This window comes from Nipponia nippon, unplaced genomic scaffold (genome assembly GCF_047370975.1).
Source record: "Nipponia nippon isolate SJK-2023a ecotype South Korea unplaced genomic scaffold, ASM4737097v1 scaffold_1, whole genome shotgun sequence".
Classification (NCBI taxonomy): domain Eukaryota; kingdom Metazoa; phylum Chordata; class Aves; order Pelecaniformes; family Threskiornithidae; genus Nipponia; species Nipponia nippon.
In genome coordinates, this window is record NW_028262290.1 from 118934436 (window position 1) to 118959933 (window position 25498).

Genomic DNA, 25498 nt, shown 5'->3' on the forward strand with positions numbered 1-25498 from the left:
GCTGTATATCTGTTTTAAAGTAATTGCAGAAAAAAACTTTTGTTTTATCTTACTGATTTCTTTCCCTTAAGGCAACCCAGCATTATTTGTAAAGGCATTTTTAACTGCATTGACATTTTTCATTTAAAATACAGGGTTTTTTTAAAAATGTTTAGCATTCAGTTTCCTTTCTGCTTTTCTTTAAAGTTTTGGATTAATTCATTGTAACTGAAATTTGTTTCTGCAATCTTTCTTTGTTCTCAGCTGATGCTATGCCAGGTGTTCAGAGATGGCAGACGCGCCTCTGGACACTTGTAACCAAACTTATTGAAGCAAGGACTTCAGGAACCATGCCCAATCCTGAGCTTCTGAATAAGAAAGAAAAGGCTGAAGCCAGAAAGATCTGGGAGCAGAAGAATCTGGTGATATCTGAGGTTAAAAGAAACACTTACATAGTTTGTAAATGACTAAATAAGTTGCTGCTCATGCTAAAACCATATGCTTATGCTTTAGAGAGCCAAAAGTTTTTTTCCCCAGATGAGTAGCTCATAAAATAATTTTTAAGTTAATTATTCTCTGTATAAGTAGTTTTATTCACCTACACATCTTATGGGACAGAACTCTTGCAAAATAGTAAGATTTGGATTGGCAAAATTTCTCTGTTGTGTGCCTCCTTTAAAGGATGAAGTGTTATGGCATTAACATATTATCAGTCTGCATTTGGAATAACTCCATTTCCAGTAGCAAAGCTATAGGTGAGTTATGCAGGTTATCCCTAACAAGAGCTTTTGATCTGTTTGCTTCACACCTCATTATCATACCTGCTGTTCATTCATATCGAATGAAAAAAAAGTTGTTGGAGAAAATATATTAGTGTATCCTAAAAAAAAAGTATTGAAATGATTGTTCATCTCTTCTTATGTGTTGTCTCATGCTGTGAGTAGTGTCAATTCAATTATCAGAAGGAGACATAAATACCTGCAAAATTAACTTAAAATATTTTTCTATGGATAAAAATTTTCCTGATATAAATCCTGTGGCGAGGGACCTTCCAAGTGTTTTGACAGACATAAGAATTACAATCTTGCTATGGATGGACAAGCTGTCAACAGCGTAACTGAATTTACAAATGTGAAGACCCTTGCAGGGGCAAAGGGAAGATATTTTGTTAAAGGAAATAAAGGGTGATTACTAATGCACAGTTCTAATTGGCATTGACTGAAGCTTTTAAAGCTAGTCAACTGAATTTTTATATGATTATTGTTTCCCCATACACACATGTGGTTGCATGTATGATGTGTTTGCATGCCAAAGTGATTTTCATGTCAGAGGTAAGATACTCCATGTTTGAGAATTTTAAGTAATTAGTGACAGATTTTTTTCTTTTAATACAAGGTAACGGAGTACTTTACAAAGGATCATTTGTTCAATGCAGCTATTTCTCGATTGATGAGCCTCACTAACGTACTCCATGTAAGTATGAGTGAAGGTATTTTTTTCTTTCATACCCTGTTCCTGTAAGTTTTTATACAAAGCAGGAGCTGCCCAAACTATAGGTCCAAAAGTCGTTCGTAGTCATTACCATTGCTACTAACTCGAGAGCCTCGTGGACTTAGGTGGAAATATTTGGTTCAAAAGCAGTGTGTTCTAGTCTCACTGTAACCCTGAAATAATTGTTTTGCAGGATGAGCTTGACGGTATTAGAGCCGCTAGGTTCCAATGTTTACTCCTGCATCCTGTAATTTCAAAGGATACATTTTGTTTAGCTCTGTTCTCTCTTCTCTTTTGTTTTTAAACAAGTTGCATAGGTAGCTAGGTATAGCAGTACGTTGTAGAATTATCAAACATCCTGATTTAAAGAAAAGGGTTATTCTTTACAAGGAAAATCGCACATAATCTTACATTCTTCAGAGACAGCTTTCACCACTGAACTGTCTGCTAGTAATAGAGTATGCAATTTTGTCTTTTTAAAACAAGCATATAAATAACTTAAGTCTTTAGCATTTTTTATTTAGATTGTTGTTTATCAGCCAGTGGTGATAGATCAAATAATAATAATAATAATCTCTTACCTTCATTTTTGTTACTACTCTGAGATCTGGTTGAGCATTCTTTCAGACATATAATGGTAATGTGATCTAGACCAGAAATCAAACTAAAATTTGGGGTTTTTAGCTTCTTTGTTGAATACCATTTTATACCTTATGGATTCCAAGGAAATTATTGGCAAAGTCAAGGAACTTTATGAAAAGTTAAGTAGGGCATACACAAGTGCTACACTGAAATAACATGTCTGGGATACTGTGTGGTGTTGGGAAGGTGACACATGATTCTTCATCTCCAGCTCAGTGATTCATATGCATTTTGGGTGGTGGATGGTGATAAGTGAATGTTAAAAAATAAAGAAAGAAATAAAAATCAGTGTCCTAGGGACAGCCAGATGTTTGACCACTAATATATTTCTTGACCAAAGAAGTCAGTGCAGTATCTTTCAAGAACAACTTTCCATATAGCATGGACACTTCCTCTTTCGGTCCTATTTGAAAGGAGGAAGTGGGGAGGTGAGTGAAGATTAAACATAGAAAACAGGTAGTAGTTACTAGAACTTACTCAAATCTAGTTTGGACTGACGTCATTAGTATCAGTGAAAAGAAGATGCCATCTGACAACATTTGTGGTCTGTGTCAAACAAATCACTGGGTTTGGACCATTTTCTAGTAGATGGGAACGGGTGTTCATCACACCCACCAAATAATCCTCATAAGCTGACACGTATTGACATTTTTCTGTGCTGTTTCATTAGAGAGGTGAATTACAAAATAAATGCAGAATCTGAATTTACCATGGGATGTAATCTCTCTGAGTCAGAACAGGCAAAGAAAGGAAAAGTTTATCCGGCTACTTTTAGTGCTATATCTTTTCTATTAAGATACAATAAATGGAGGAATGAAGCTTCAAATTTTTTCAGTCTAGCACCTTTTGACAGAAATTGAAGATTTTCTGCACCAGAGTAGCTGCACGCTTTACTAAAGCAATCTGAACATCAAACTGTAAAAGGCTGTGCTGCACTTCTCATTCCCAAACTTCCCTTCAGCTCCGAAACCTCACTTCATCACTAAATTCAGGTTTACTTAAGCCACCCTAGGATCCCGTACAACTGAACCTTGTCCCAACAAAAAACATGCTGCATTCAGCATGGTTTGACTCCTTTACACAAGTAACTTGACCTCTTCTCAGATAGCACTGATTTTATCTAAAATTACATTTCTAGAAGCAGCAGGACACAAAATGGTTTTGAGGGCCACAATTGTCCACACGGTCTGTGTTCAGACTCCCATACCAGAGCAGATCCCCAAGGGTCTGCATCAGCCTCTTGAGGATTAGCTTCCAAGTGTTAGAGAGCGTTCTGTGACCAAGAGTTGCGATTTTAATTCTCCAGAACTTTTAATAAGTTTCTAACTTACTATGAAATTACGCTGCCCTGAGTATAGACATTGGTTTTAGGTTTTATTACTGCATTTTCTTCTTAATTAAACTACTCCCCCCCCCCGCCCCGAATATTTATATTAACTAACTGATTTTCTTTTCCTTCTGTCTTTTCACTTAGCAAGCTTCTCGGCCTCTTATTCTCCATAGCACAGAATTTGAAGACGCTTTGGCTACACTCTGCATCATGGTTGCACCAATGGCTCCACACATTGCGTCAGAGATGTGGAAAGGTATTTCTAGAAATACACTTTTTATTGATGTTGCAGGAAAAAAAGGCAAAAAGTTAACGTAATACATGTGTCACTTATCCCTCAATTCTGCATCTATCGTGTCACCTTCTGTCATAGTTCCTAAACAAACTTGAAACTTGTGGTGTTCCCAGATCTGTCTGCTTTTAGTTTCTTTCCCTTTGCATACAAAGGTGGGTTTCTTGAGACTAGGCAGAGAAAGGGAAAAGGAAGAAAAATTCAAGACAGGACTTGAATGAGGAATTCATGTGTCAGCTGCTAGCTGCTCCTGTATGTAAAGTATTAAAAGCTGAACCTGAGACTACAAACAGCCCGTTTTCAAACAACCGTTTCAGAGTCTTTGGACTACAAATATTTTCTTTCAGGAATTCAGGCAGAGAGGACCATGTCAGAGGGCTGTATGCTAAAAAGACTAAAGGAGTGTTCAATAAAAATCCTACTCTTGTAAAATTCTGCAGAGACTGAAGGATGTTATGCTGCAAATTAATCTCTCGCAGAGAGTGGGAATGGTAGACAGGAAATCTTTTTTAAGATCTGTCACAGCTGTAAACCTTGAGGTCTGAATCCCAAGTGGGCTAAGTTGCATGGTGCTGCTACAGTTAAAGCCTGCGAAGTAAGGGATGTGCATGCTGGAGTTCAGCAGTTGCTTTTAATGTTTATCGGGAGAAGTCCCAAGACGTATGTGGCAAGATAGGAATATATTCTGCATTAAGACTGGCCACAAATTGCTATGTGGTTTTGGACCTAATGTTAGCTTTTGGATGCTGTTCTAAGAGTTTTATTTTCAACAGTCATCCTAAAACTTTCTGCATTCAAATGTTTACAGAGCAGAGCTACTTAATAGCTTCTATTTCAGAGCCGTGCATGGCCCTGTAATAATGTTAACTGCCCAAGAAAGGCTGCTCTTGTTCAAAGCAATAACATAGGGGCAGAGACTTTGGAAACAGCAAGATACATTAGGGAGAGTGAGGTTTTTTTCTGAGTTTTCATTTCCAATGTTTTTAAGATGTCTTAATAAAAGCTTTATTGTTTAGAATAAAGAGTGGCATCAGACATGGTCCATCTGGAGAAAGCTACTTCTGGTCAGTACTCTCTTACAATATGAAGTATCATCTAATTAAAATTATACTTCAATGGAAGTAATTGCCATGACTTTGTTTTCTGCATTGGTTGAGATAGAGGCAGAAGAGGTCCAGGCTAATTACTTACACGTACAGTGCCTTGTGAACTTGAAATTCGAATACATGTTAGGCAACACAGAATTATCAAATATGTTTGATAAAATGACAAATAACACGAGGATGTCTTAATTGACGTAACTTGTCAAACGTAAAGCTTAATCCTTGAACGTTTTGAATGTTAGAGAAGGAAGTCTTTTCTTACTACTAAAATCACTGGAGAATGAGAATGATAAACATTTTCTGGATCTCTCTCTGATGTAAGAATGAAAAGGAAACATATAAAAATTGGGAGTGTTACTGTCTTCAGCTTCTGTCTGCATTTAAAGATAAAATTTTGCTTGTGTGGTCCAAAGACTGTGCATTGTAATTCAGTGCGACTAGCATACAAAAACATTGTGCGGTGATTATTGCCTGAAGAATTTTATGACTAAACATGAAAATCACAATCTCCTTTAGCATGGTTATCATTACATTACATCAAAGTTATTAAACGTTTTTATCAGGAGAACATATGTACATTTAACTACGGCATAGTGGTAAGAAGACTATATTATTCTGAAATAGCCAACTTCAAGCAATTCTGTCCTGGGATTGGGATTTCTGGTGAAAAATGTCCAACTACATTCTAGAGACAGATTCCCCAAGTTCATGTTCTGAATTGCCCTCTGGTTCCACCAAGACTTGTGGCTCTTCTGATGTAACCAATTTCTTGAGCTTTATTATGTATAGGTGACGATGCTTTCTTATTTTAAATAATTTTAATACAAAAATTAAGCTTTCTAAATATTTAGTTTTCTTTGTGCTTTAGTTCTCCATACACACTCAGAGTATGTCTCTCTTTTTGTACCTTGGCTTTGCGTCTAAATGTAGGGATGGTGCTGCTTCCTCTCTCGTAAACTAGTCAGGAAAAGGACTTGGTATATTATTAGCTCTATAAATAGCACCTATAACAGCAGACCACCACACTTTGATGGAAGCCTCTGTCTGCTATTGTAATGCCAATAATAAACAACACATAAGCAACGTATTTATAATTAAATACTGACATTTCATTCTAAAATAACTTGTACGCAGCCTTTGCATGTTGTTTGGTTTAGTATTAAAACAAGGAGCATTTTTCTTTCTACAGTGGAAAATGAAACTGGGAAATTTGGAAGCCCTGCAGTTAATATCAAACAGATAATTTTACAGTTGAGTAGGAAGGCGGATAGGAACAGTGATTTGTGTTAACTCTGAACCACATTACGCTTCCTTGTGTATTTAAGCTTTTTTGAAGAAAAAGGATTTGCTTTCTTATTAGTGTTTCTCATTAGAAAGTTTACTACATAGTCAGATATGCCTAACATTAATTTTACTACAGCCTTAAAAGAGAGAAGGAAAGAGCATCCTCATTAATTTTGACTGTTTGCATTGTGCTTCACAGGATGAATAATACTTTTACTGTTGCATTGTAATCTGTCCTTTTATGCTTTGCTGATCACTGATTATGACCAAGAAACATTTAAGAAGAAATTACAATAGAATTTACAATGACACCCTGACTTAATGTATTGTATTATATTAAGTTAATTCTGCCAAAGATTTGAAGACAATTAAACCACAGAACTATAGAACTTTCCGGCTAAGCACCTGGAATGAGGCTTTGTGGAGGTAATAAAATAACTTTGACAGCTGGAAGCTCTTCTGCAGATGCAAATAGTATTTTTTCAGTTTAAATGACAGGTGTGCTGGAAATTGAAAAAAATCAACAAACCTTTTTTCCTTTTCTAGTTTTGGAATAAAAAGCTAGGCAAAAGAGGCTAGCATCTATAAATATTAAAATCTTGAAGGATCCAATGTCCAAAAATATCTGATACTGTTAGTTTTATTCAGTAATTCCATAAAATATTCTCCTTTGCTCAAAAAAAAAGTTTAACTGCAAAACATGATATGATAAATTTTAAGTATCTAGCAAATTTTTTTAAATACTTGCATTCTGAATGCATTTATATTTAAATAGAAAAAAATGCTTTTTTGCATTTTAATTGTTTTCCATTTCAATCTAAAAGCTATTTGACACAGATCACATTGAAATATAAAAAAAAAATTGCAAATCAGTGTTTTCTAATACAATAGCTTATAGAAATTAAAACTCGGCTAAGTGTATAAATATGTATATAGGCATCCTCTTGATTAGCAAAAAAGTTCTTTATAGCCGGATGTAACTGCAGATGAGTCCATCTTAATGATTGCCAACTAATGAAAATATTAGGAAAATTACGAAGATAATTTTAGAGTGTTAATTAAAGATGCTTTGCTTGACATTTTAAGTAATGACTAGCCTCGGTGGTATAAGTAATTTTGACTGTAATAATGCTATCCTGCTCTGTAGGAGTTGCATCAGAGTGCATTTGAAGTTTTAGCTTTTTAGTCCACTATGTTTTCTTTGTTAGTTTGTTAATAAACTTTGCAAACTCAGAACTTCAGTTCGATATCGCAAGGATGCTTCTGATGTAATGTTCAACTTTTAAGTGCAATTAAAGTAAAATTAGGTAGCTTCAAGATACAGCAATTTTTGTTCTTCTGCAGCTAAAGAATTATTCTCCCATGGGGTTTAGTTTCTATGTGACCATCTTGTTTTCATGCATCAGGTAGGAATGAAGAGTTTGGACCCTTTGTGAGCTGGGTGAAGAGCATACTTCAGTATTGGCAGTAAATGTTCCCAGTTTGAGTGAAGGGAAAAGCTGCTTGAATGCTGTTTGAGAAGTGCCTCACCTTTCAGCAGCTGAACAATAGTAACCCAGTGCTTTAATATTTTGTGTATGAAGTAGTTCTTTCTCCTGCTTAGAGGAGGAACAGTTTTCAGTATTTTGGTGTGTCAACCCAATGGTCTTAATTGTGCAGCGAATACACTGGTTTATCGCTTAATAACATAAAAAGCGACTGTAGCCCCTCAGTGTGGGAAGAGTTCATCCGGCTGATATCTTGGCAGTTTATGAACACTAACAGGATGAGGAAATCTGTTTCCTTCCTGAAACCTTGTATCTGAGGAATATACAGACACCATTTGAGACTTTTTTTTTCTTTTTTAGTTTGTTTGTAGTAGTACAGTATTTTGCTGTCCAGACGAGGATATGAAACTGCGTATTGTGAGCAGTAAAAATGCAATTTTTATTAGAGACGGCACATGAAAGATATACACTGATGATAAGCACATCTTAAGATGTATTGAAATGAAACATCATTATTGGAATTTGTAATGTATAATTGTCTTAGCAACATTTTAACTGTCACTGCAATAGCTGTATTACAAGAATTTCTTCTTCTGAATTCAGTCCTTGCTCAAGAAGGCTTCTGTAAAGAACAGAGCTGAGTAGAAGCTAACTGATGTTGCAGATTTTAGCTGAAAATCTGAATGCAGAAATCCCCCTTCACAAATCCAAGAAGAAATATGATTTGGAATAAAAAAAATATTTCTTTCGTCCAAGAGTAATAACCCAAAGTGAAGGACAGTAAGTCCGTACAAATGGAGGAAGGCAGATAATTTTCAGAAGTTTAAAAGGATTCACGTGGAGTTTGCTGAATTGGAAACACATTCTAGAGTTAGCTTTTAGTAACCCAGGCTTTTCACAGCCCTCCTTGGTGCTCCACATCTGTCACTAGGGAACGTATAAAATTAATCCCCTAGCGCTGTATTGAGTAAACGTAAGTTTTCCTGACTTTACCCAGTTCTGTACTACCATACCAGCAGTACAACACAGTTTTTCTCAGAGCTGTCCGAAAACAGCTTTTATTGTATCGCTGTCATTTCTTTGAGATTACAGACGATTTCACATATGACTGACAGACATATTCCTCCTGGGCTGCAGAAAGGTATTCCAGATCACAACTTGCCTGAATCTGTCAAATAGGAAGATTAATTAAATAGTAAAAAAGCATATCAGGAACAAAGTAACATGGTAACAATCTTGTCCTTGGAAGAGGCTGCAGATGCGAGTAAGGTACTGACCTAGTATGCATCTCCACTTACTCTTACACACTCCTGCTCTAAGCCTTTTAAAAACTTTATCTGCTTCTCTGCTAGTGTGGTGGATTTTTACTTAACCTAGATTTCTATTGTTTTGGTTTAGCTAAATCCAAAAGTTACCAGCATTTGGATAACACACCCTCATAGTCACCTTATACTGCTCCCTCTGATCTTCTTATATCTCCTGTTAGAAAATCCCTAGTCCTAGACTCTGATACTGGCGTTGCTTCAGATGCCTTCATTAACTTCCTTTTATCATCCATTAAGACTTCCGTCCTCCTTGCCTTTTCTGCTTTGTTAACCTCTCTGTGCCGGCCCTTGTCCCGTGCCAGCTCTTACTCAGTTTACTCTGTAATCAGATCTTTTTCTCTTGCCGACATAATTTTGTGTCAAACTAACTGCACTATTGCTGGAATTTTACAGATTTTTTTTCTAGAGCTTTTTTTCTGTAAGACTAGAATTACCTTGCTGTCCTAACTTACCTTGCTGATACACGATTGCTTCCACATCTTCCTTAAATCTCTTTAAAATGAGAATCTGCTCTCCCCCCTCAAATAGCACCCTAGGGGAAGTATTATGCTTATGAAATACTCATGTAGTGCTAATAAAACATTGCCATAAGCTAAAACGTTGTTAGACTTGTCCTGTCCCCTCCTTCTCTCAACTCACTCATCTACAGTAATATAATACGCGGTTAACTTGGTGTTTTAACTTGGGCTCCAATGCTGTGAGTTACTCGTTAGGGAAACCCTGTTTTAGTATTAGCTTGCTAGTCAGTAAAAGCCCATTGAAGCAGATCCAGTTGCAGGATCAGGGCTTCAGACTGAGCACAAGTCTTGTCCTTGATCTGTCCTGTGTGGATGTACAGATGTGTACGTATAAGTAAACAGCTTACAGTAAGTAGAAATGTACTCAGGTGGCTTTCCGTCCTACATCTGCTAGAGAAGCTATAGCCATAAAAGCAAAATATGTCAAAAAATATAAAGCAAAATGCATGTTGCTTCATAATGTGCAGTTTACCAGGCACTTCCCAGTACAATAAGACAGTCAAACGGGTTTTTTATGTTTTCACAATAAGTCTGTGAAATGGTCAGTTCTTTAACTTCTCAAACGGCGCTTTTGTGCAACATCTCGGAATCAAGTGGGAAGGCTGGAGGAGGCTTCTGCCTAGGTCCTGACAAGTGGACCATCGCCGTTCTGGATCATAGCGATGAAGTTTCTGGTTTTGTGTGTGTTGCATTTTGAAAATGCAAACCAAATTATTGCGTTTTCTGTGTTCTACAGCTCACAAAATGTGAATTAAGGCAGGAAGCCAAACAGGCAACATAACTAAAACCTTCATTTTGGTTTCCTGTCCAACTCTGTTTTCTGAAACTAGTTCTGTTGACTTTTGCACTTTTTTTTTTAATACGGATGAGCTCATAGCTCATTTTGTAGCAAGAAAACGAACCAAAAGATAGACATTGTGCTTAGTCACACTTTATCTGCTTCAGAATACATTTTAATTTTTTTTTATTAGTAGGTTTATTAGGACTGACAGCCTCCATGGTGATTAAAAGTGACCTTGGTTTTGCTTTCATAGATAGATGCTCTTGACTTCTATCAGAAAGTGGTTTTTAAATAGTTTGAAGGATCCACTTCCACAGAAAAATAAGGAGTGGCCAGTATGCATGCTTCTGCCACAAGGCATGTGATCAGTTGGAAAGAAATGAGCTCATCTGGATGTTCAAAAGCCAAAAAGGGAAGAATCTAGCAGCTGTTGTCTTTAAAGTCAACGTGATAATGAATCATCAATGTGAAGATTTTTTTTTCTGCTGGAGTTCCTATCTTTTGCTCTTTCAGTTTCTGAGCTACTGTCGCAAGAGGAAAAAAATACACAAATCCAGATCTATTAAAGCGTTTTAATCAATTATTTACCTCATAAGATTGTGGCTTAGTTGTTATTCTTAGGAAATGTGCACATTCTTGCTTGCCATTAGAAATAGCTCCCACCGGTCCACCCCAATGTCCCCTTTCTGAATCATTCAGCAAATAGCAAGGCTGTGTGTCATTTTACCAAAGCGCTTTGTCTGAAAAAGCGCTGACAGAAATCTGGAGGATTTTTCTGGAGGAAGTTGCATTCTCTTTATGTCTCTGTTTGCTGTTATTCGCTGTATTAGCCTAAACAATCCAGCTAGGTAAATTCACGTATGTATTATGCATGGGTTGGTTTTGCTCCTATGTCTGCCGTCGTGCTGTGTTTTGAACAGCTTCGGGTACCTCAGTCTCAACAGTGATTCTTGTGTTGATGGGTTTTCTTTATCCTCTTGCTGGAGTTTCTCTAAACCAGATGAAATTTCAAATACATTTTGCAACTCTGGATGAAGCATGTGCTTATAAACAGTTTTAGTCTGTATTCTTATTCATACACAGAGAATGTTTTTAATTTAAAAATCCTCTGGCTTTGTGGGAATCACAAGAGCAATCATCATCAATATTGATCATGTTTGACAGCCTCTTGTTAAGTGAAATCTTTTTATTTTGTTCTACAGCTGCAGTAAACAGCAACATAAATCCCACTCAGAAGCTTTTATTCAGTTAAAGAATGCAGCTTCAGAATGAATTGCATCCTATTCTACTACTTAAACAAGTCAGGAATAAATTGTCTTGGGGAGAGCAAAGCCTGTTTAATAAAAGGAGATAATTTATAGCCATTTTAGGAGGTTTTTTTTTAATAAAATCAAAAGGTAAAGCATTTCAGAATGTACATATCACAAGAAGGAGAGCAAGCTGTGCAAGGTGTTCTTATGTAGCACCTTTAATTTGTGAGAAAACAGATACTTCACAGAATATGAGAAAGTCTTGCAAGTAGCTTGACTTGCAAATTTAGAAACTACCCAGCATAGATGGTAAAATAATAAGCCATATTTGTGTAACATTTTGATCGAGTTGTTAGTAAAATTTTAATCAAACTGATGGTGGTGTTGAAAAAAAAAAAAAAAACCACAGTATTATGATTGACTTCTAGAAGTAGAGGTCAGCTTGTGTTGCAGTATTACAATTTAAAATAATAAAAAGTGGTCTTCGGTGCTTTTGGCAAAGTTTTGGAGTGTTATTCCAAATCTAAAATGTGCCCACAACGTTCATGTTAGCATCCCTACACATGGTATAAAACAAGCGCTTCAAAGATGTGTATCTTTGTTTATAATGTGCTGTACGCTAATCTAAACAATGTTTCCTCCTAAAGGACTTACTTTTGAAGTCAACTTTATTCTGATCTTATTTATCAAACAAATTCCAAAGATCGAATGTTCTGGTTACAGTACAGCTGAATGTTTGACTGGTTTCATTTTCCAGGTTTGGCACACATGCAGAATAAACTTTGTACTCATCATCACTGGGATGTTGATGTGCTGCATCAGTCCTGGCCCAAAGTAGACCCAGAGTACCTTCAGCCATCAGATGTTGTGGAGATGTCTGTTCTGGTAAGAGTGTTTTCATTTATTTTCAGTAGTGGTCAATTAATGCATTATGAGCTCAGAGGTTGCCAAAATTTCTGCTCTTGTGGAAGTCAGTTCCCTTCTTAGGTGGCTCAGTGAAAGGTCAGATAGAATAGAAACTGCAATAACTGTTGTGCTGAGTAATTAAAATAGTTTCCTAAATGAAAAAATGTAGCAAGTCTGGAAGGGAGATGATCTAAATATAAATCTTTTTGAGTGACTGCATATTAGTACCTGTGGAGATTTGACAAATAAACAGCTGTGGGCAAGGACGGTACAGTCAAAACTGTGATCAAAACATAGGTCCCTCCAGACTTTTTGCATGACAGTGCATTTATGATCTTGGCCCTGTACAAAAATGTATAATTAGGTGACATTTCTTGTGGTACCTGTAGTGCTATGGTTGCCTAATACAACATCATAAGCTGGGTTAAGTTGCTGTGATTTTTGCCATACAATGTTTCCCGTCTGCCTGGGGCTGAACTTCTGGCACATTTCGGCAGAGGGTATTTGCAGGAATGAGGCTGAGGAAAAACAGGTATCTTTCCTAACGTTAGAACTGCATTCCTGTTTCTCTTTGAGCTCTAACACCTTTGTGGTCTAGGGAAAGAGCTGGCAATTCAGTAGAAGAGTGGACATAAAACGACATTTAGTTAAGCTGTAATTTTCCAAAATGTGTATGTGCACATGCACAGTGTAGTTTACTGTCTTTTTTCCCTACGTCTCTAATTAACTAGTCTGTATTCGGCATTGTTAAGCTTTATCGTTACATGGAGCACGGTAACAGTAAGTGCCACTGCAGGCCATAGAGGGACTTAGAGGGCTGGGAGCCAGGGGGTGGGATCCGTGTGTAGTGTCTCAGCTCTTCCATCAACTGGCTCCTGGCCAACTTGCATGCAAGTGCTTCATGCTCAAGCTTTATGGTAGTCTGTAATTATGTAGTTGCATACTAATAGATCTGCAGAACTCCTGCCTTTTTCACTGCTCACCAAAGAATAACCTTTAATATACCATGCAGACATTCTAAACGTAAATGTTTTAACTTAAATTAAATGTTTCAACTTAAACATTTTTTGTGTTTCTGGACATTGAATGAGATGGAGCCTCTAGAAGAAATGTCATTTGGTCATGTAAAACTGCATGCTCTGTGTGTGTGCACGTGTGCATGCATGTGTGTGTGTAAGGGAAACAGAAGCAATGCATGTTATCTGTATTTTATCTATTTTATTATGTTAGCTCCTTTGGGTAGGAGGAGTGAGTTCAGTTATTTTTGTTCAGCTGGGTTTTTTGAAGAGGGAAGAGACTGGCTGGATTTAGGGGAAGTTGCGTTGCTGTAGATTTCCTTAATCAAAGTATCTTTGCAAATAATTTAATGCCTTGCCAGATCTCTCAGTCACAGTCCACTTGAAAAGAGTGAGGAATGCTGCTAAAAACCTACTTTTTCTAACATTCAACATACGTGCTTAGCAGAGGCCACAGAGTATGTCTTTTTGGAGGAAATTTTCAATTGGCGTCTTCTCCAAACCAAGGAGAAGGACTGAAGTGCCAGCTGGGGTTAACAGCAGACTTAGCCTAATATTCACTGTGGGTTTATTGCTTTTTTTTTTTCCTTTCTTTTTTCCTTCAGTGATAAGTATTTATTTATACCAGTAAAAAGGTCATATATCCACAAAAATCTTCACTTGGGTACAATCACTTTGCTGAAGCTTAAAATAAACATTCACCTTCAAGCACAGCTAGCAAACATCTTAAATTCCAGTGTTCAGTCTACAAGGAAGTTATGAATGAGAAATTGTGTAATTATAGAAATTTCTTTGCAATCATGGTTAAAGCAAACATGTTGTTAAATATATATTTAAAATAAAAACTTCAGCAATACAGGGAAAACTCTGAACTCTATGTTTTTAAGTCTGTAAAACTGAACATAAAAACGCTTAAACATTTCACTGATATTTTTCTGCTGACGTTAAAACCTCCTTCTCAAAAAAAGAAAATAGAAGAATAAAAATTAATTTTGCTTTAAACAACCATTATGAAAATTATTTTTATTTCTTTTCGTGGTTGACTTTGTCAAAGCCATAGCCTTCTGTAGAAGTCTTGTAATAAGAGAAAAAGCAACCTGTGCCTTCTTAGATACATATTCATGGAAGAATATGATGTATGTAAACACCTTCCTTAGTTCTGAGAAAGCAAGTGATTGGAAGACCAGAGAGACAAGTTACTTTTTTGAACTGAGAGTAACTCTTACAAATAGTGCTGGGGGGGCATGCCTGGGTTTCTACTGTAAGAGTAAAGCAAAAGGGAAATACAGAGGAGCAGGGAGAAATCATGATGAATGTGAATATTTTAAAGTCTTGTGGACACTGTAGGTTTTTGTATGGCTGTAAAAGTAAATTGCCCTCATTAAACCAAGAAACACTCGACATACGAAGAATTGGTTAGTTGCAAAGAGGCAGTGTCTCTTCACAAGGCTGCACAGTCACACTGAGTCTTTGGGCCACAACCCTATTCTTCTCAAGACATCAAACTGCCTCAGGCTGCCAGGGATTTGCCTGCTGAGACATTATGGTTTTATTTCTCTTGACACAAAATACTTCATTATTTCCTGTCTGTGCTGGAGTTACGTTTTTCCATATTTAACCCAAAGCAGCAAAAGCAACCAACTCACTGCATCCTTGGCTAATACAATACAGATTGCCTACAAGAAAGACATTTAAATTCACTGGATATGCATGGTATCTGTTATTCTAAATGTTATTGCAAAGTTGAATATCTTTAATCGTACCGTATATTGTTAACGCTATGAAAAATCTGACCTGAACGTAGCGTGCATTTCATCCTATGAAGACACTTCTGACTAACATTCCTCACATTTTCTAGGCGGTGCAGAACTGTTAGCAGCTGTGGTCTTATAACTGATGTTTTTATAAAATAAAAAAAAAAAGTTGGTGTCATTTTTCCTGCTTTGGCGTATGAGGAAGGCCTGAAAGTGCACAGATATTTATTTTCCTTTTTACTTCTCAGAAGGATTATGCATCAGTGGTAAAAAAATATTTGAGTTGAACTAAAAATTCCTCTCTGCAGCCTCCAGGTGCTTATTTTTCAGTTTTTTGTGATTTCATTTCACCCTTCATAACCTCTCTAGTTCCCTCTAGATCCAAAATAGTCTAAAATGTCAAATTAAAAAAAAAAAAAAAAAAAAAAAGAGAGAAGAAAAAGCAACAGCTTTCTTCCTCAGGGGAAGAAAGGACCCAAGCCTCATTTATTGTAGTTTCCATCTTGCAGTTTGCAGAGGTTTTTCAGAGAAACAAGGCTGGCAGCACCCAAGTTTCTTGTGCTGGCTCTTTTACCTGGAGCTGCCAAGGGTTACGATGGTCTAGTGAGATACAGAGAGAGAGATGGAGGCATAGCAGAAGATATGCATCCTGCTGAGAATCTAACCCCTCGACTAAGAGAACATGTGAATAGGATGCTTGTTACGCACAGTGTGTGATTAAATCTGCAGATGCTCATTTTAAGAATGGCATTAATACATTTGACTTTGCATCATGATACCTACGATAACAATGAAAGCCATGCTGCAAACATGTGCTGAAATCATAACCAATCTGCCATGTGATAGGATTTTCAGACTCAGCTCGCAGCGCGGTGTGGGAAGATGAGGAGAGATGCTGTGGGAAGGTACACAGCGTCAGGTCGCCTAGGCTTCTCGACCTTTCTAGGAAAACACATCTGCTAGCAATCATTTATTTACTAAGTTGATTTAGACCGCTTGGCTTTTCTGTTGAGAACAGCACCAAATAGGCTAGTTGTGGCAAGTTTCCCCCTGCCAACATCCATCCGCTGGGACATATTAATGGGCATCATGGAGGACAGTGAATGACATTTTAACTAAGCAGGCATAGTTTTGAACTGCAGGCTGTGTGTCCTAGCAGCGAGCTCACAAGCTTGCTTTATATATTCCACTAAAACTGTATCCATTTGGATTTTACCATTTTCTTTTTCCTGTGGAATGTATTTCTTCTCTGAAGTGCCCTGTCAAAAAGAACTACTTGTATTTATTTTTCACAAAAGCTTTCCAAATTAACTCTTCTGTGTGTTTCAAGGGATTTACTTTGCACAAGGTGCTAAAGGCAAAGTTTAACACAGCCAGCCTTTTATGATACCACGTGAGGGATGCATGTAGGAACAGTTAAAAGCCTACCTATGTTATCACTGCAAATTGATGTCAAGTCTCGTCAAAAAACAGAAATGACTCATCCCAGCTGCATTTGAGCCTTCATCTTGTTCCTTAAAAATCTGACCCAACTTCCTCTCTCTGAGAATTGCACAGATTATTTTATTTTCAGTAAAATATAAACTAGGTAAGTGAAGTAGGTCTCTCTTATTCGTGGTATGTTGCATACGTGTATCCTGAATAAAATCCAGGTGAAAACCAAGCTGTGTGCATTTTTATGTCCAAGCTGTATGAAGCAACATATGTTCCTTTTAGATGACTGAAAACTCATTACAATGATGTCTAAAGGTCAAAGATCTGCAGTACATGCAGCAGACTTTTATGCAAGTAATTTGATTCAACTGGATTAAAAAATTTAAATTATTTCATTTGCTAAAATGTGAGATTGATATTCTTTTCATTAATCCACTGAAAGTATTCCATATAAATCTGAAAGCTTTTGTAATAGTGAATTTTATGCCCATTCCAGAAAGGTACTCCATAAGGCTCTGTAGTCTCTGTCCATTATCTACTCTTACTGGATGACAGAAAAGATTTATAAGGCTATTTTATAAATGAAGGTGATTCCCACTGAAGGCCTTACTCAGTTTTACTTACGTGATTCTGCTCTGCTGATGCAAAACCAGTATGGAAGCTCTGAAAACCAGCTGCACACAGGAAAGCATGACCTTATGAGTGGTTGTCATCTTTGTGGTTAGTGTTGGCTTAATGAGTCATGCGTTTAGTACGAATGCAACATATAATGAGTTAAAGTATATTTTTCTAAAAATGACTGATGATGAATCTTTCAGATATCTTTTCAGCCACAAATATTTTTATTTTAATAAATCTTGCATTTGAATCTTGGTAAGGAGTCTCTTAGCTGTAAAGAATCCAGATTGCAGCCTAGAAGTACGTACAAACCAAGATTCCCACCTGACATGACCTCTATGTTCACTCTCATTATTCAGCTTGCATAACTATCACATTTTTAAACTTAAAAGATAGCCGCATTGCATAGTCACATGCTGCTTGCTGTCTTCAAAACTAAGACTTCCTATGGCCACTTCTTCAATTTTCCTTGAGTAGCATGAGTCAGAGTTTCATTCTCTTATTTTATGGTAGAGGGACAGGAGGTATGGAGAATTTTATCTTCTACTTAGAAAGTTTGGTGTTGGAGAAAAGAGAGTTTGATCCACATTTTTTCCCCACGTATAATGAGACGGATTGAGTCGGGAAGTGAAATCGTGTAAATCAGTCTAGTAACTGCTATTTTTCTTGTTTTCGTGTCTCTTTCAGATCAATAACAAAGCTTGTGGCAAAGTTTTTGTGCCTCAGCAAGCATCCCGCAATTTTGAAGAAGTCCATGAACTAGTTCTTCAAAGTGAACTTGGAGTCAAGCATCTCCAGGGGCGAACCATTAAGAAGGCCTTTCTGTCTCCCAGAACTGCCCTTATCAACTTCTTAGTGCAAGAATAGCAAAGGCTCTGCTGGGCTGCAAAAGGGAACTGGAATCTTCTGAGATGAAACCAATTCAAAAATACCAGTTATGATTATTTAAATCTCATGTAACAGTGGGGAAGAAATGTTATTAAAATCAGGTTGCTGCTAAATCTTCATTTCAACGTGGAGAAATGCACGGAATTAAAGTTTCTTATCGGGTCACGGTGAGATGCTGTTTGTCCGTATTCTCTGGGAGAATGAGAAGGAAGCGCAGAAGAACCTAAACGATTGTAACAGAATGTAAATGATATAAAGCGCAGGGGTTTCAGTGTCAGCCTTGGGAATATATCCCATTGGAAAGCTGGCTGGACTAAATGCAGAGGCATAAATACGATTCCAGGACTAAACAACTGCCCTGAGTATGTGCTACACCAAATGTTAGGTGTGCTACAGTCTTTGCTGCTGATATCTCATGTTTGGGTACCCTACCATTAACTAACATTTTAAGTTGTAAGAAAATGTTATTACAGAGTGTTAATTTAAAAAACGATTTGTTTATCACTGGCCAATGGCCTTGGGCACAGCAGGTAGCCAGAACTGGAGTGGCTTGATACATTTCACATAGGTTTCAGAGCCAAGCCAAGAAAAAGGTCAGATTATTTAGCCAAGCCCTGCCTTAGCCAGGATCCTCCTTCCTCGCTGGCATATTTCTGTTGGCTCGTACATGAAAGATTCAGCTTCAGCAAAGTGCTGGCCGTTGTGTCTGCACAGAACGGAATGGCACTTACTTCTATGCATGAGCCATCTCGGAGACTTTCGGGGGGGGGGCGGTTCAAGAAAGGGATGAGTCGGCTGCTAGAAATGCAGCAGTGGTGAAGGCAGACAGCATGCTTTTTGCCTCTGCTCCTACTTCTCATAGTGCCTAGATCGTAAAATTTGAAGCAAAATTCTTTCTTTTTTTTTCTGAGGGCTTCATTAAGTGGATATAGCCATCGTGTTTCTAAAAATCAATCAGACTTCCATAAAACACAAAGCCGTTCTCATGCCTCATTTCAACCATTTTATTTGTACACTCCATTGCTGTTATATCCACTTGGAAATGTTTATTGTATTTAACAAATGCTTGAAAAAGGGTTTCCAAAGAGACAATTACAGGGTTCATTGTGTAAGAATGTCTTTTCTTTAACAGCCAGTAAACTAAGTAGTCCAATCAGCCAGCCATTTATGAGCCATTCTGACAGTTAAGAAGTCGGCAGTAAGAACCAGCTAGGCAAATAAAGAGGTCTGTATTAACCCTCCAGCCCAGCAGTCAGCTGGACCGTGTATTAGATTAAAAGGAAACCCAACAAAAATCTCCAGATAACAGTAAATAAGTCCAGCAGATCCTAAGCAACCAGGATCAAGATAGATCACATTGCAGTGTGAGTACTAGCTAAGCGATACCAATATTCATTTTGGTTTTGTGCATTTTTGGTGCTGAAGATCTAGCTGCGTAAGGGATGCCAGGCTCAGCGAGCAGATTCGGCTCGACACATCCCTACTTCTGCAACAAAACTCTTCTGATGTCTGCCTCCCCCTGGACCACACTCGTGCAGATTTTCTCTCCAGCAGTCCTTTGACAGAAGAATGACTAAGAAATGGAATATTTATAATGGAGATATGGTCTTTGCAGTTTTAAGACTCCAAAAATCTCAGCCACAAAGGAATGCATTCAGACATTCAAACACAGGCCTTTAGTTGAAGTTAAAATAATTTGAATTCCAGTGTCTGCGTGACATATATGTTGTTACAAATTCATAAAACTCCTGTTCGGAAGCCCCTAAAAGGACTATGAAAGAGATCCTTTAAAGTAAAATCTGTACCACAGCGCAGTCCTGTTTTTTTTTCTGTGTAAAAGTTTAACACACCCTGTGGCACCATTTTAACTGAGTTTTTCTTTGGGGGGGAAGGTGACATGTTTGGTGTAAATAAAAACTTCTACAGTTTACAAGGATGAAGGAAGATGTTGTAAGCCCAGCAGCCCTACGGTGCCTCTGAACAAAAGCTGCAGTCACTCCAGGGCTGAGCAGCAGCCCGCAGCGTTTATTGCTGTTAGCACTGGCGGGGATTTGCTCGTGCCAGAGGAAATGAATTGTAGATGGCACTTAGTGATTCGGGCAAAAATCAAAATAAGGAATGGACTTCTACACGCTAAAAAAAGGAAAAGTAGTGAACAGCAATTGCACAAAAAGTGTACGGTCAGAAGTCACGCCAGCGTGTTTACAGTAAGTTGGCATTCAGTGTGGTCGAGAGGATACAAGAAAGGCGGTGAAAAAGGGAGTGAGAGGGATGCCGCAGTCAGTCTGACAGAGCCTCATCCCCTGCTCAGTGTGTGTTTGAAGGATGGCAGAGGTGCCAGCTGTGGAGCTGTGCAGTTGTCCTGGCAGCTGTCTCGTAAGGTTGACCTGCTCTGAAACACGATTGCCATTTGTCTTCGGATAATTGTGACTCACAGCGTTGGTCTGTGCCTCGGTGGGACTGATACCGATACGCAGGCTGTAGCCTGTTACCGAGCCTTTTTAAAATAACTTCTTGCAGATGCCTCTCGTTTATTTAACAGTTGTTACCTGTGTCACAGTACCGATGCATCTTTATGCTGAAGATGGTATAAGGCGTTGTCACAGATTGCGTGCCCTTGAAGAGTTCAGCGGCTAAGTAGTACGGGAGTTTTAAATCTGGGCAGGGATACTTGAGGAGTGAGAACGAAAGGCACTGACGAGCAATCAATCAAATTGCACTGCATTTCTCACACACATTAAAATGGACATGGTGCCACTGTCCTTATTGCACTAAGCGATAAGCCAAAGAAGATGTGGGAGATTTGCTAAACCCAGTGGGATAGGCCCAGGACAAACTACTCCAAGAAATGGATCCACAACAAGGAAGGGGCATTCCCTGCATCCTGGTGCTGACGGTGATAGAAGACTGGTCACGGTGCTGGTCTGTTTTCTATTTTAAATAATATAAAAATTTAAAAAGAATTATTGGTACACTTTCTACCCCCAAATCGTTCATGTAACTGAATTTCCAAAACGTCCAGCCTTCAAACACTGATCCTGGAAAAATAAAAATTGGCAAAGTCCTGAAAGGTCGCTAAGTCCTTTTCTCATGCTGTTGATTTCATGCGAAGGATCTCAGATGCTGGGAGATGGGGGCAGTGTAATGTGCTGGAAGAAACCACAGCGTAGAAAAATGTGTTATTAGGCGTGGGTGTTTTGTAGCCATCTCCGGTGACTGAGATGACGTGGACGCACCAATGCTGCTTTGCAGCAAGGCAATAGGGCTTTTTACATCATGTTAAAGAACAATGTTACAGCTTAGGTCACTAGCTAAGGCAGCTCTCTAGCCAGGTTGTCCCACCTATGCTTCAAACAAAAACCTATACAACGGCAGTGCTGAACAAGCCTGTGGTTTTCCATGCCCTTCACCAGAATCCAAAAATGGAGATTCGGTGCAAAATAAAATCTGTGCGCTCTCTCTGCAATTTACCGGAGTAAAGTAATGCCTCCAAACTGACATCTGGTAAATGATGGCTTTTTCTGATCCGACTTTGTAAAAGCCTGCTTGTTTCTTGTGGAGGGAGAAATTCCCCAGATAATGCAGGTCATACAGCCTCTCTTCTTTGTCTCTCCTTCTTCAGTGTAAAGCCTCACAGAAAGCTATTCCTCTTCTCTAAACTTTCTACAATCAACATGAACTAGAACGAATGTCAATTAGCACTTTGCTGGTTGTTCCTTCCTAGGGGAGTTGGCAGTATATAAGATTTTTCTAAAAGCTTGGCTATAAACGAGGACAGGGGGAGAAATCACTGGGGGTTTTTCTAGTTTTGCAATACTTACTGCAGTTTACAGAGAGGGGATTGGCTTCATTTATGTGTATTTACCGACTTGGAACAGTACATACACTGGTTTTGCTGGATGCTTTTTCTGCTGCTTTATTTCATAGAATCATAGAATCGTTAAGATTGGAAAAGACCCTTAAGATCATCGAATCCAACCATTAACCTAGCACTGCCAAGTCCACCACTAAACTACGTCCTCGAGCACCACGTCTACCCGTCTTTTAAATACCTCCAGGGACGGGGACTGAACCACTTCCCTGGGCAGCCTGTTCCAGTGCCTGACTACCCTTTTGGTGAAGAAGTTTTTCCTAATATCCAACCTAAACCTCCCCTGGCGCAGCTTGAGGCCGTTTCCTCTCGTCCTATCGCTTGTTACTTGGGAGTTTCTTCAGCTCCCTCCTGGTAGGATCTGAGCTAGTTTTGTATCCAAGGACTGTCCTGTAAGAGAAGTCTTGCATGTGAAGCCAGGTCTATCAGCAGAACCCGAGTGGTGAATATACTTAGTAGCCCACTGATTTCTATCAGTCCAGGTAATGTCTGCTTTTGACTTTTAAAAAATGTTGCTGGAACTGCAGCTGTGTTATTTTTTTTTTTTATGGAAATGGGGTTTATGTCTCAAAGAAGAAGCATGAAGCTGATCACAGTAGATCAGAGGCAGTTTTTAGTGTGTCCCAGCCATAGCAAGAGAAGATCCGAACTGGAGCGTTATATCTGCGCAGGAGGGAACAGCATCAGAGCTCTCATCTGCAGCCCAGATGATACAAGAGATCTTGCCTGACACGCGGAGGAAAGGTGGGATTTTTTTTTTCCCTTTCCTGATTAAAGTGACTTCCCAGTACCACGAAGCATTCTGCAATTCGCTAACCCCATCCGTCCCAGGAGGCCCCGAGTCACACACGACCTGTGTGCCTCCCGGCGCTTTTCTCACTCAAGTAAGCCTTGGGTTGGATAAGTTTTTAGCCCTGGAGAGTTGCAAGCCAACATCATCTTCCATATAAAATTAGCTCTAGTTTTATGTGTAGTCAGAGAGTTTGAACAGGTTTTCCTGGGTTTATAAGCTTCTGTGGTCTCTGAATGGGGGTATTTTTGCCTGGGTGTAGCGACGTGGCAGAGAGGAGTCCTGGTGGCTCTTGTTCTGCCAGCCCTTATCTTGACAGTGGGAGACTGCAAACTCAGTCAAGGTCAAGCAGACGCTTGTATTTGTTGTCAGGTGAACATGGCCCAAACCGCTGAGAGATTTTGATCACAGGAATCTCATCAAAAATACCCCACAATATTGAACATCCAGGACGTTTCCTTGGATGCTCACCTGCCTGCGCCACGCCAATTTGCTCTCCATTTGAGGCTGCCAAATCGCTCGCTCAGTAAAGGAACGTGTAAATGGAAAAGGCTTAAGTATAAGGAGCTAAATATCCATATTCTTTCTGCTTGCACTTGTGACACTTAGCCTGGGACATTTGGGGCATAAGAAGTTCTTTTATTTGAAAAGCCTGATCTTCCTCAGTATAACTCTAAGCAGAACGTATGCGTTTACATGAACGGCAATGTGTGCCTTCCTTCTTGCTCGCTTAGATACACGCGCGCTTTCTGGGCTGGTTGCAAGGGGAAGGCCCACAGTCACATCTAAGGCTCTGAACTTCCTTATCTACCAGTAGTTTCTTACACGTGCCAAAACCAAGCATAAAAGGTCCGAGTACACCCACCTCCCGCTGCCAGAAGAGACGCGCGAGCTGCCGAGCAGGCGGAGTTGCTCTCCAATAACCGTGCTTGGTGCCAACAATATGTGAAGCGAAAGACGTATAGTCATAACAGCTGTAGGTGATCCAGTGCACTGGTCAGGAATAATAAACACAGGACACGTAACCGGGGCAGAAAAGAGGCATTTAATAAAGGAGCATGACGCATTGCTGGCATTGGCAGCCTGGGTTTGTTTCTGATGAAGATTAAGAGAATTGGTATAACAGGAAAGTGTTTTCTGCTACAAAGGGAAATCAGTTGTCTTTAAATACCCGGCAGTGTAATTAGCAAATCTTACTAATTGCTGCAAAATAGAAATGTGCGTGCGTGTTGTTGGGCTGGCTACGCCAAGAAAGTATTGTGAAAAAAATTGTAGAAGCTTTTAGAAACGAATATTTTTCTTAAGTACGTCTCCATCCCTGGAGATCCACATGGCTGGATGAAATAGCAAGGGTGCAATAAAAATATATACTTCCCAATTTTCCCATGTGAAAGAGCATTTAAAAACATCTGTTAGTCAGAGAGCTTCTCCTAGGACACGCACAGCAGAACAGGGTGGGTGCGCTGACTGCATCTGGCAAGCCGACTCGAAGTCCACCAAGCCACGGGAGGCCAATGACTGATGGCAGGATGTCGTCTGACCTGCGGAGCGCTTCCAGCCAAGGATTACTAAAGGCCACGTATGTTGGTTAAACAGGTCACGCTGCTGTTTGTGTTAATGCGCTGATAAAGAGGCAGGGAAACGGAGCTGGAAAATTCTCCAGGCAAGCTCTTGTCTTGATAAAAGGCTCTTTTTAGTAGAAAAATGGAGAAAACAAACTATTCCATATTCTTTCGGGCAGGGGTAGGAAAACCACCAATGCCACATGCGTTATTTTGGTGCAACCCTGACGCCACCGAAAGCGAGTGTTTGGCCCGGAGGACTGACGGCGAAGGGAGACCAGAGTCTCCGCCACCGCTGCTGGCACCTGGAGGAACTGAAGAGAGGAAGGCGAAGGGTGTTCTCTGCCCCGGAGCGGCAGCCGAGCGCTTGGCACCCAGCTCTGGCCTTCCTCGGGGAGACCGAACCACGGCAGCTTGGGGATTCACAGCCTCTTCTCTCTCTGCTGCTGCCTGGGCTCCTGTTCGGGATCTCGGTGATTCCCTATGGCTTCTCTCGCCTCCCCACGGTGTGCCCTGCCAGGTAACCCTTCCCTGCCTCAGTTTACCCACCCGTGAGCAGGGCCCGCAGCATCCCCACTGAACTGATGCTGCAGGGTATGGGCATTTAAGGAACATGACCCTGAAAGCCTTGCTGCGAAGCGTCCGTACTGCTCCAGAAAGGCAGTTCGGCAAGCTGTCCCAGTGCTGCCCTGGCCCTTCTGTGCCGTTAGCATTAATTAAATGACTCTTAGTGTAATTTACGGCAGAGATCGTGCTCTGTAGCAGGCAGTAGTACTGCAACAGAAGCAAAACATCCAAGTCCGGACCCATTTCTGCCCTGACGCTGGGGGCACGGGCCTGCCCCTGCAACTTGGGGGTTAAATGTGCAGGCAGCGCAGGAGGAGGCAGCACGGGCAGCAGGCAGGGCAGGCCTCCCAGAGGAATGCAGAGGCCCCTGGGGCAGCGGTGGGGAGAAACAACATCTCCCAACCCTGCCTTGCCGCCTTCCTGCAGACTTTTCGGAAGGCAGAGGCTGAAGTTTGGCATCTCCACCTCCACATTGCGCCCCTCTCAGCAGCCTGGGCCCTGGCTTGAGCCTGGCTTTCCCACCCACAGCCACCCCCAGGCTCACCTCCTGCTGCCAGCTCCCTCCATCCTTCCCTCCACCACTCTCTTATTTACCCTACAAGCCCTGTGC

The 25498-nt window shown here is 39.7% G+C and overlaps 1 protein-coding gene across 2 annotated transcripts in view; it reads left to right on the forward strand.

The window, feature by feature from the left end:
* Positions 1-18263, forward strand: part of LARS2 (leucyl-tRNA synthetase 2, mitochondrial) — an 88681-nt gene extending 70418 nt beyond the window's left edge. For both annotated transcript variants that reach the window (XM_009464466.2, XM_087769231.1), the window contains exons 17-21: positions 244-413; positions 1375-1452; positions 3587-3698; positions 12240-12367; positions 17898-18263. In XM_009464466.2, the coding sequence (XP_009462741.1) occupies positions 244-413; positions 1375-1452; positions 3587-3698; positions 12240-12367; positions 17898-18077 (668 nt within the window). In that variant the 3' untranslated portion in view covers positions 18078-18263. The remainder of the gene's footprint in view (positions 1-243; positions 414-1374; positions 1453-3586; positions 3699-12239; positions 12368-17897) is intronic.
* Positions 18264-25498: the final 7235 nt, after the last annotated feature.